Genomic DNA, 12,317 nt, shown 5'->3' on the forward strand with positions numbered 1-12,317 from the left:
ATAAAAGCTGAAATATATAATTCTCTCTACTATTATTCTGACATATCACATTGTTAAAATAGTGATCCTAACTGACCTAAGACAGTAGTGTTTTCTACGATTAAATGTCAGGAATTGTGAAAAACGTTTAATGTTTAAATGTATATTTATGTAGGAACCAATGATTTACTATATATCATTACTTGTTTATTATTATAAAAAATATAATAGAAACAAAACTACAGTATTCTGTTATCTGATGAAGTTTTCCAATGGAGTGCTACTACAGCCGCACCAACCCCCCAGCCCAGTAGCTGTGCAATGGGAAGCTGCTGGGCTGCTCGTATGTCTGAGCACGTGAGTGCGAACACCGGGGGGTGGGAGACACAGATGTGGAGCATGGGGATTACAGTGTCTGTGTGTGTGTGTGTCTGTGTGTGTGTGTGTGTGTGTGTGTGTGTGTGTGTGTGTGTGTGTGTGTGTGTGTGAAAATGTAGTGCCAACACTCTGATCACCAGTGTATCCCTATAACCTCTCTACCTCCGTTTTTACATGACAATCTCATTGAAAACACCCTGCATCACATGATACACACGCAGATGCTCAAAGAGCACAAGCTATGACTTGCTAAACATATATGACAACTGGTGCATCACAGAACAAGCAAGTGACTGGGTGGCCATTGTGTATGATTTAGAGATGTATAGTAGTACATCTATAGTAGATGTATAGAGACCACAATTGTAACAGGATGCAAATCTGGTGCGAGAGAGAGAGAGAGAGAGAGAGAGAGAGAGTTTACGGCAGCTGACAGTCGTGTGTTTATGTTTGTGTCTTTTGGTCTGATTTCTTCATTAAAATATTATTTATGTTGTCAAGCCGGTTCTCTCCTCCTCCTTTCCCCTATATTCCCTTTACATATACCATGTAGAAAATGCCAATTTTTGGGTGGGAATAAAAACAAGCTGTTTTTGTGTGTGTGTCTTTAAATACAAATGAGCTGGTGCTCCCTGCCCCGTATCCAGAAAAGGGTGGCGTTTTGACATCTCTGCATCGGATAACTAGACATCATAAGCAATATGACTGACAGTGAAAATAGTGGTGATCAGCCTTATATGTTTAAACTGGAGTCAGACACTGTTGAGGGAGAGACTCGGTCAGAAGTAACAACTTTGAGAATGAACCAGGAAGTTTCCGAATGGCTATTTGATAAATTTATTTATTTGTTGTAGAATTTTTTTCAGCTGTTTTGCAACAATGGATGAGCAACACACAAAAATACTGTTACAACGTTCGCTATGTGCTATAACGAAACAACACACACGAACAAACATGTCCGTCAGCAGTGTCCGTCAACAAAGTGATGTCACTTTGTACAGAATCTGTGAACGGCTTGTTCTGAGACAGTGCTTATGATTAATGGGAATTAAAAAAAAGAATGGGTGGATTTTTATCATTATAGGGTGGATGTGTACACACACTGCCAACACACATTTATGTTCAAACACCATGTAAAAGTGAATTTTGCATAATAGGTCCCCTTTAAGATAATTAATAATAATAAAAACCTGATCTGAGGTACAAAATTGTGAATGTCTGGATGTCCAGTGTTTGGTTCCAGTGTTTTATAAGCCCTATTACAGTGCATTTTTTCTTTTTTTCAAATGTGTCATTTCTAGAAAAATTAGTAAAACATAAGAAATTACAAGAAAAATAATCCATGCTATTTGTGCACTGTATTCTTTATGTTCCAATGCCATGTGACGACTTTGTGTGAGGAACAGATCCAACTTTATTCCATGACACCAAAATCCTGTACTCATTTAAAAATTGGCAGTAAAAGCACCAGCAAGTGGAACGGGACACCCAATTACTATGGGTGCGGCACAGACAGCATCATTCATTATAATGGGTTCTATTGCGATTGCAACATTATAATGCTCGGATTTATAATTTTAATACGTTTTGACTGCATTCACCAAGAGGAAGATTTTCAAACATTAAAACCTTAAGTTTCACTCTGTTCCTCACATGGAGCCATCGTGTGACTTTGGAAGACTTTGAATGCCGCATAAATCATGGAATATCTTCATAGTGCTTTTTGGAAAAAAAACGTAATTATTGTGAATAAACTTGTATCTGCTTTTTACATATTTAATTTTGTTTGCTTGGAAATATTGTAATTATTGGTTAGATTAAGGTTTAGGGGTGGGATTAGGTGTTAAAATATCTATATTATAGTGTAATGACAAAAAAATTGATAACATTTACTGTTACATGTTTATGTTGTTTTTAAGTGGTTAGGTTTAGTGATGGAATTGGGCTTAGGGATCAAAAATATTGATATAATAGCATAATGCACATAAGCTAATACAGCATAAGTATAATGAAACATATTGTGGCTATAAGTGAGATAAATCTGAAGATTGCCAAAACAATGAGAATTGAATGAAAAGGACATTTTCATGATACAGGCATAAGGTCTCTAACATGACATTTTTTGTCATGAGACTGTCCAGTCAACACTAACTCTGATCCGCTGACTAAAATGTTCAGTTTTGGCACAGCTTCACCTTTAAGACTTCAATGTAAATGGCCACTGTTATGATTGGCTAACATCTTTTCATAGCAAATCTAAGCATCTATGCATCCACAATACATGTAAACTCTAAGTGGTAACCAGTGCAGCCCCTCGAATACAGCAGTGTTTAAAACACAATCTGAATAAACCAGCTCAACCAAACACAAAATTTACATTCCAATGTGTACATATAACACACATCCAACTACTGGTTCACAAGCAATCCACACTGAAATGTACCAAACACACATCATCCCTCACTGACATGTTCAGAAACTTTGTTAAACCTCAGCCACTCGTCATTCCTATTGTTGGGCTCCTTCAAAAGAGCCCAAGGCAGAGACACTGATCTCCACAAAAGCGACATCTCACATCTCTGTTTACAAAGGAAACGTTCTTGCAGCCCAGAGTAATGGACCAGAATGAGATGCATTTTTATAATTTTAATGGTCAAAGATGACCATCCAGTTGCACCCTATAATGGAATGTAGTCATAAACATTTTTATTAACTATAAAATGTGGATAGTCACAGAATTTGGCTGATTTCTGATCAAATTAACATATGAATGCAAAATTCTTCAAAATAAAATTGTGATATGTCCAAGAGTTAAACAACAAAAGACAAGTTATTTCAATAAATATACAGTCTGCATGTGCTGCATGCTTAAAAGTGAATGTGTGAATTAGGGCTGGGTGATAGGACGATGTAATCAGATATCGACAATATCTGACAAATATCCCATGCCGACAGACAATTTTCGACAATATTGGGAAAAGACAAAACCATGGATCTGGGAAGTCACCATATATATTAAATAGTAGCCCGGGGTTAGCACCAGCTACCTGTCAGTTGCAGGTATTTCATGCGTAGTGGTGGGTCATTTTGCTCATCTACTCACCACTGTGGCGGGTATCCTGTAAGACATCTCAGACTGACACATGACAAGAAATGTAGTTAGACACACAGAGTTGTGCATCAAGAAACACGATATTATATTTTTAAGAACAAATGACAGAAAAGCAGTCAATGCGCAAGTCGGATTCCCTGTTTGTTTAGAGGCGTGCAGTGCAAGCATGTCTTGTGGAACACATTGAAGTAAAGAGTTCTTACTCTTCTCTATTATGGTCATCTAAAAACAGTTTGCACGAATAGTGTTGTCTATGAGAATACTGCAAATGACCCAAGACCATCTCAGGAGGTGCTCGGTTTATTTCCCTGGAGCAGATTGCACTTAACATACATTGTGAACGAAACTCTTCAGGTTCACTTTACATACTGATATATATATATATATATATATATATATATATACACACACACACACACATACACTCACCTAAAGGATTATTAGGAACATCTGTTCAATTTCTCATTAATGCAATTATCTAATCAACCAATCACATGGCAGTTGCTTCAATGCATTTAGGGGTGTGGTCCTGGTCAAGACAATCTCCTGAACTCCAAACTGAATGTCAGAATGGGAAAGAAAGGTGATTTAAGCAATTTTGAGCGTGGCATGGTTGTTGGTGCCAGACGGGCCGGTCTGAGTATTTCACAATCTGCTCAGTTACTGGGATTTTCACGCACAACCAGTTCTAGGGTTTACAAAGAATGGTGTGAAAAGGAAAAACATCCAGTATGCGGCAGTCCTGTGGGCTGAAAATGCCTTGTTGATGCTAGAGGTCAGAGGAGAATGGGCCGACTGACTCAAGCTGATAGAAGAGCAACTTTGCCTGAAATAAACACTCGTTACAACCGAGGTATGCAGCAAAGCATTTGTGAAGCCACAACACGCACAACCTTGAGGCGGATGGGCTACAACAGCAGAAGACCCCACCGGGTACCACTCATCTCCACTACAAATAGGAAAAAGAGGCTACAATTTGCAAGAGCTCACCAAAATTGGACAGTTGAAGACTGGAAAAATGTTGCCTGGTCTGATGAGTCTCGATTTCTGTTGAGATACTCAGATGGTAGAGTCAGAATTTGGCGTAAACAGAATGAGAACATGGATCCATCATGCCTTGCAGGCTGGTGGTGGTGGTGTAATGGTGTGGGGGATGTTTTCTTGGCACACTTTAGGCCACTTAGTGCCAATTGGGCATCGTTTAAATGCCACGGCCTACCTGAGCATTGTTTCTGACCATGTCCATCCCTTTATGGCCACCATGTACCCATCCTCTGATGGCTACTTCCAGCAGGATAATGCACCATGTCACAAAGCTCGAATCATTTCAAATTGGTTTCTTGAACATGACAATGAGTTCACTGTACTAAAATGGCCCCCACAGTCACCAGATCTCAACCCAGTACAGCATCTTTGGGATGTGGTGGAACGGGAGCTTCGTGCCCTGGATGTGCATCCCACAAATCTCTATCAACTGCAAGATGCTATCCTATCAATATGGGCCAACATTTCTAAAGAATGCTTTCAGCACCTTGTTGAATCAATGCCACGTAGAATTAAGGCAGTTCTGAAGGCGAAAGGGGTCAAACACAGTATTAGTATGGTGTTCCTAATAATCCTTTAGGTGAGTGTATATATATAGTATATATATATATATATATATATATATATATATATATATATATATATATATATATATATATATATATATTACTATATACAGGAATGCATGAAATTGAAATAATGCTACATACATTTTTATTACTATTGTATAGTACTATGTTATCTTCAATGTAGTAATATTAAATAATAATAAAATATTAACAATAATTACATTATATAATAATTACATAAATATTATATTATATACATATGATTTAAGATCCACAAAATAATTTTGCATACTGTTTAGTATGTTAATTTGATTTGGCCTATGAAACAAGTCAAAGCTCTTAGAAAGAACATTCACTCTTAATGGGTCCATATTGAGAATGCAATGTACAGATATCTACCTAAAGAACTTTGACTAATTCAGGCCCACATTCCAGACACAGAACTCAAACTTCTTTCAACGAAGAGATAGACAATGGACACTATTTTATATTTTCAGGGAATAGGGACTTCAATTTTGTGCAGACGTGTACAGATTGAAGGTTCTTCTAATTACATCTGACATGAATAATGAGTCCATCAATGGCTATTAATAAGCCCTGGAGAAAGCACTTCTGTGAATTACAGTGTTTTTGAGTTTGACATTTACAGGACACAGCCTGATAATTTTAAAGGCTCTTAACAAAGCCTGGTGTTGAGATAAGGCAGCCCTTTCAGAAGCTCTTTAATGGAATTATGCATTACAAAACATGATGGTCTAAAGACCCATGCTAGGCTACGCTCACGATTAACAGGAAGATACAAAAGCATTCATACAACACATTCCTATAAGCTACTGTCAAGCTACTATGTTCAAGTTTATTGTGCATGTGGTTATATTTTTATCCTTCTTGTGTAAATGCACTTTGGTGCTATAAAAATAAACTTTGATTGATTGATAGAAAGAATTCAATATCATGGCAGTACATAAAGATTCCTTTAATGCTTAATAAAGCATCCAAAAATGTAATTAAAGTAGTTCATGTAACCTGTGTGGTATGCTTATCCCCTAATTGGTTCTTTTTCTCGTTTGGTAATTGTCTCGTCAAAAACAATGAACCTATGAGGTTGTGACATGATATCTGGTCACGAGACACACATAAAACCAATGAAGTTTAATGTTATCAATGTAGCCGTCATATTGGATTTCAGCACTGTTAATTATCTTTACTAATTTTTTGATTTGAGAGTGAGTAAAGACATAAATTATTGTCCTGATCACATGTTGTCTGGAGACTTGGTATATGACACATGAGGTGAATAGACTACTTTTAAGCACTGATACACGATAACAAAGAACTAGATTGCTGATGACATCATTACATTAAAGCCACTGCTCTGCAATTTTGTTATGCCCAAATTTTGCCTACTGGCTTAACAGGAAATGTTCTCATTTCAATGGGTTAACTTCCGCCATTCAATTCAATCACCAAATTTGTAACTGATAATCTGACTGTAAATCCTTACAGTGCAAACATTCTACACATATAATTGCAGGCATTTTACTGTTGCATCTGCAATCCAGTCCTATATTATAGATCAGTGCTTTTAAGATTATAAGCTGCTCTATTATTGAATTCAACTGACAGGATATTTGTTAAATTATTTCCTTTTGCGTTCAGCATAAGACAGTCATACAGGTTTGGAATGACAAAGTATGACCACAGAACTTTATTTTTTATTTGTCTCTCCATGCCATCCACATATGCGTTTCCTGACTGGTTTTCAGTTTGTGTCTGGCTTGGTGACACACAAAGCTTAATGTTTTGTCCACTTCTATTTTATTGGTAGAAAAAATACACAAACTTAGTGGTCTTTTTTTTTAAGCATTAATTAGTTAGTTACTCAGTATTTTTACTTGTTTGTGGAACTGGTGTATAAAAGCAATATCACAATTTTTCCGTTGACCTGACTATCAGAATGGCTTTGATTACCTGCAGCCCTCAAACATAAGCTCTTAAGTAGCAAGATAAAATAATGGAGGGAACTACCCTCACATTGTTTGAAAAAGAAAAGAAAAAAAGACAGTCACATGCAGTGATTGAGAACATATCTTACACCCCTCTAATAATGAACTTCAGCATGTTTTTACCATCACTAGCTCTGGTTCGAGACCAGGTTTCAGGGGTCTGGTCAGGCACAGATTTCTCTGACCCAGAAATATCTTTAGATCAATAGTAACCCGCACAACCAAGCCAGTTGAAAATGGGTAAGAATCTGTGTAAGATGTCTGCATTCCCATAGAAATCCCTCATGACCCTCTGTACCTGATTAGATTTCTTAGGGCATGGGATTAAATTTCAGAATTGAAGGAGGTAGCGGATGGTACGTCCATGAGTTGTGGACAGGAGCAGGAGGTCAGAGAATAGCCTGAAAAATCCGATGAGGATATCTTTTTTAAAATTGTATTAATTGATGAATTATTTGATAATTGCAATAACAAAAAAATGTATCATTCTTTGTGTACACTTGTTGTCTATTTGTATGGCTTTTGCCCAGTGTGGAAAAGGAAGGGAGAGGTAGGGAAGAAAATCACTGCAGGCAGAAAGCAGGTGAACATGGAGTAAAATTCAGCAGGAGCATTCGTGTGCGGGATAGAAACTTGCGAGAGCAGGATGAAAAAAAACGTCCAGTGCAGACCTTTAGTCTGTCAATTTTTTTGAACAGCTATGCCCACTATTCCAGTGATGGCCAAGAATCACATGAAAGTGAGTAGAGAGGTTTCCTTTTACAGCCTCACTAAAAAGCTCAATGCCATTGATCCATGTTAAAAACAGACTCTGGTGGACAAGAAGCCATATAGTGTTCAGAGGCCATTGTTGATGGAAGGAACACAGCTTCAAAACAAAAAGCTGAAACTTTACATATGGTTTCACTTCACCCACTCCACTTGAGCCTGATGCTTCCAGCTGTCCTTTCCACAACACCTACACATAATGATAGTTTTAATATTTAACCGCATAATGGTGTTCTTCCATTTTCAAGAATTGTTTGAAACACCATTTTCAAAGGAGTAGGTAAAAATAGTGAATCACTGGTGGTCTGGAAGCTATTACGTACACATGAGACCCTGTAAAGGGAAATCTGTGCCTGCAAGACAATTACTGGTCAAATAAGAAGCAGCGGAGGCTACAAAGAACAAAACAAGCACCACTAGATTTTGGTTAAGTAATTCATTTCTCTGAGCACCATTAAACCACAACACAAAATGGTCATAAAGTGGACAGAATGCTAAACTGATAGAACGTTATGATATTTCTCTCCGATTCTCTATCACATGAAGCTCGCAAAAATAAGAACTGGAAGCTCACAAGGACACAAACATTTGTAACAGACTAAAGGCCAGGGTATACTTGGCCGCACTCCATATCAGATAGCACCCGGTTGACTTCGTTGCTTTCCTGAGTATACTCCATTGATCCTGAGTGCAGGCAGATTCATCCAGCGCATGCATACTACAACTGCTTTGTGATAATTATTTAGTGGAGTCAATGGCTGGCGCACGCACCGATGATGAGCACAAACAATAACCGCATCCGCGAGTTGAGAAAATCTGGCCAGACTGGTTTATAACGAAATTTACATCATGCATACTGTGAGCAGAGCGATCTCTGGCATTTAAGTTTCTTGTTCACAGGCGCAGCATTGCAATGGTTAACACTTGTAAATCATTGCAACTGCAGTAGTAACTCCTGTATTCTGTACACAAATAAAATGAAAATTTAGGGGATTCACTCCCGCATTAAAATGTGGTTGTCACTCCAGAAACTTTGTAGTGTGTACGTGGAAAGTGGAGTCAACAGTGACTTGAGTTACTGATGTTGGTAATGCTCTCAGGCTGTGAGATATAGCCATCCCCAGCAACTTTCTCCAACCAGTCAACTGTAATGTAAATTCGGCTTACAACTCAAAATTGGAGGAAAAATCAGTGCTGATGTAACTTTGGGTTCAACCAATTAATTCTTTTGAGTTTTGCAGTCATCCACAAATTCTGAGTAAGGATATTTTTTTTTATCATTATTAATCTTACAGGTATTGTACTCATAAAAAGCAAATCAAAACTGATTCGGTTTGAGAGAGCTGATGAATTTATTTTATGGCTTTTCAAGATTTTAGCAATTCCCATGTGTTTTCCAGGCCTAGAAATCACAAATGAAAATAAAATGGCATGATTTTCCAGATTTTCCACAAATAAAATAGTATTACCTTTCCATTTAGAAAAGTATTTTGTCCAAAAAATGACAAAATAAAAGTCCATTTTATAATATTTACATACTATATGTATTCTAATGTTATTTATTTCTGATGGATTTTTTTTTTTAATCATCTAAGTTTAAGTTTAGAAATAAGGCTCTAAAATAGTTATTAAAAATAGTTATGTATCATGTGTGTACATTTCTGTCATTCTCTGTGTCTATTCGGTTATAAAAATATTTGAGTTTGTAATATTGCCGTTTTGTCTGCAAGCAAATCAATGGGACATGCAGTGCCGTACACCTGGTCAAAATCATCTTTTTACTGTTTTTTGACATGCTTATCTAATAATATGTCTGCAAGTAACGGAGACAGACCATCATAATGGATAAAGTACTATTACATACAGTAATTTGCCTTTGTATGGTGCAATTGAATTATCATAGAAGCTAAAGAGTGTTAGCTATAATTATTTCAGATTTCCATCAACTTGATTGCATTCATGTTTTTAGACACTTTGGAAAATATAGAAACTGTGTTTTCTGCATGAGCAGACATTTACAGTACTCTCTATCTTTTCATGCACATATTTTAATATGTGTAGTCCAAACGAATGCTGAACCCAACTGTTCAGTCCATAATTTTATTTGTATTTTTTCCTTAAAAAAAGAACTGAATGCATTAACTAGAAAAGATATGAATTGCAATTAAATGTTTTAAACAATAACATGTCTATAAATGCCAGAAATCATTTACAACTAGTTGTACATGTGTCTCCATGTCTAACAGCTCAGTTTGAAAACGTCCTTGTAAACAAATTTTGCTCCAAACTGAAAAACATGCTTTTATGATCCTATATTCACATGGGAATCAAACATGTTCACAAACCATAGAGAAGTTTAAATAAGATGAATGCCAATGTGGAACAAGCTCAACCTCAGCAAAACTACATGATAAGAATCTCTACACTCCGGCCATTTCTCTCTATTCTTCTCAAGCAGAGCATCCTTTTCTGAGGAAGTCCCAGCCCATTTGTTCACTGCAAACTGATGCTAGAAATGTGGGGCACACTGCCATTGTGCAGGGATTTGCCTTTGGTCTATCAACACCATGATAGCGTGACGAGTCAAAAAACCCACAAAAAAAACAGTAACTTTATCTGATGTCACTGGACCGTGTGGAATGGTGTGACGTGTCTGAGGCTGAAGCGGGCAGGAAATCAGCCTCTCACAAAAGCATTTGTTATGTTGGCTTGAGAAATCCAACATAGTGTTATTGTACAAACTTGCGTCAGGGTTTTTCAAAATCTTTTACCCGAGAACAAAATGTCTGACTGTAAAGCCCCCATTACATTTACAGAAAAGCGTCTTCTTTCTTAATTTAACTGACAACTGTCAACTGACATTTAAATGTGTAATCAAAGACTTCTATTCTATGAATATAATTCACATGAGATTAGCATTTTAACTACTCAGTGACTATGCTAAAGTGATATATCTGTAGCAGATAATATGTAAATTGTCTTGTTCATATTCTGAATTCATGGAGCTAATAAGCTAACATGCTATACAAAGCCATAATATGCAGTGATTACACACTGTTATTGTAATTTATGATGGCACTGATACTACCGCAAAGATTTTTGTCTGAATGCCCTTATAACCACCCTGCAACCACCCACAACAACCGTCATCTGCCTGTCCTTCTGTCTGTGCATCCATCTGGCCTAAGTAATCTTTAACTTTACTTTTCTACTTAATGTTATAGCAGCACAAGAAATCTTTCCTGATGTAAAACATAATTTTTCAAAACAAACTAGCACATTTGCAACCATAACACCATATAATTAGATTGTTCTGTAAGACCATCTACATTTACAACAAGAAATGGCTTAAAACATTCCTATTATTGAGAGCATTTACATCCACGATTGTACACCAATGGACTACTTGCATAACTCCTTCCATGTTCAACAGAGTGCGGATTCAACGCGCCTATATGCAGAGATTTTTTTCAATTTATAAGGCTGTCAGTTGATTAAAACAATAAATCATGTTTTTGGTAGTCTCAAATGTATTATTTGCTGAAATTTGCCTCTAAACAGACTTTTTCCTTTCCAAATGTAGCTTCACTCAGCTCCTGAATAATATATCAAACACAGAGTTTATAACCTGCAGCGGTCTGACCGTCTTGTAACACGTGTTTTATTCATTGATGAGATTTCATTCCTGTTGAGCTTAAACAATACATTCTACCATACAACAATTGCAAATGACTTTTCTTTGGTTAAATGTCCCAGATGGATTGATTTATAAATAGCCATTTGACCAGGTGCAGACGGGGGGCATATTCAGAAAGATCTAAAATAATTGTGATCATATGATTATTTATTATTCACAGAAGGCCTATGTTTACCTGTGCTGAGGGCCGTGTGTTGGAGCTGTGAACAGATGCTTTGGAGTCTCGATTAAGAGGCTGACACTCTGAATTCGTGCATTTCATTTCTAACACTTCACTGTAATCCACACTGTCAAAGTTTGTCTTCCATATCATCAGCTGCAAAAGACACAAAAGCATACTTTATACATTCTCAAAACACTGAAAGAATTTTGTTTGGTGCCACCACACTGTCAAGATTTTGTATCTCTACAAGTTTTTAATATACTGAAAGCTGCTGAACTTTAAAATTCATGAGTCCAAATACATTTCTGTCTATTTAAATGTTAAATACAATCACCTGTTCATCTGAACCACCAGAGGCAAAGTAGTCTCCAGCCCTTGAGAAGGCTACACAACTGGCAGGGCCCTAAAAAGCACAAGTTATAAAATATGAGATTCCACATGGTAGTGATAGACCAATAAATGGGTTGACCGATATTAAGTAAAGCAATATCCACACTTTTCAACTTGAAAATCCCAGGTCTAACAAAAAATGTCATTCACTCAATGGTAAATTAAATAACTTATTTAATGTATTGTTTGCATAAATTACTCCACTTTTTAT

At 36.8% G+C, this 12,317-nt stretch overlaps 1 protein-coding gene across 1 annotated transcript in view; it reads right to left on the bottom strand.

The window, feature by feature from the left end:
* The window catches only part of poc1a (POC1 centriolar protein A), a 105,585-nt gene that overhangs the window by 54,748 nt on the left and 38,520 nt on the right, over nucleotides 1–12,317 (bottom strand). Inside the window, exons 8-9 of the mRNA XM_052110896.1 lie at nucleotides 12,051–12,119; nucleotides 11,729–11,869 (exon numbers count right to left, since the gene is read on the bottom strand). Coding sequence (XP_051966856.1) covers nucleotides 11,729–11,869; nucleotides 12,051–12,119 — 210 coding nt within the window. The remainder of the gene's footprint in view (nucleotides 1–11,728; nucleotides 11,870–12,050; nucleotides 12,120–12,317) is intronic.

Source organism: Xyrauchen texanus, chromosome 39 (genome assembly GCF_025860055.1).
Source record: "Xyrauchen texanus isolate HMW12.3.18 chromosome 39, RBS_HiC_50CHRs, whole genome shotgun sequence".
In the NCBI taxonomy this organism is placed as follows: Eukaryota; Metazoa; Chordata; class Actinopteri; order Cypriniformes; family Catostomidae; genus Xyrauchen; species Xyrauchen texanus.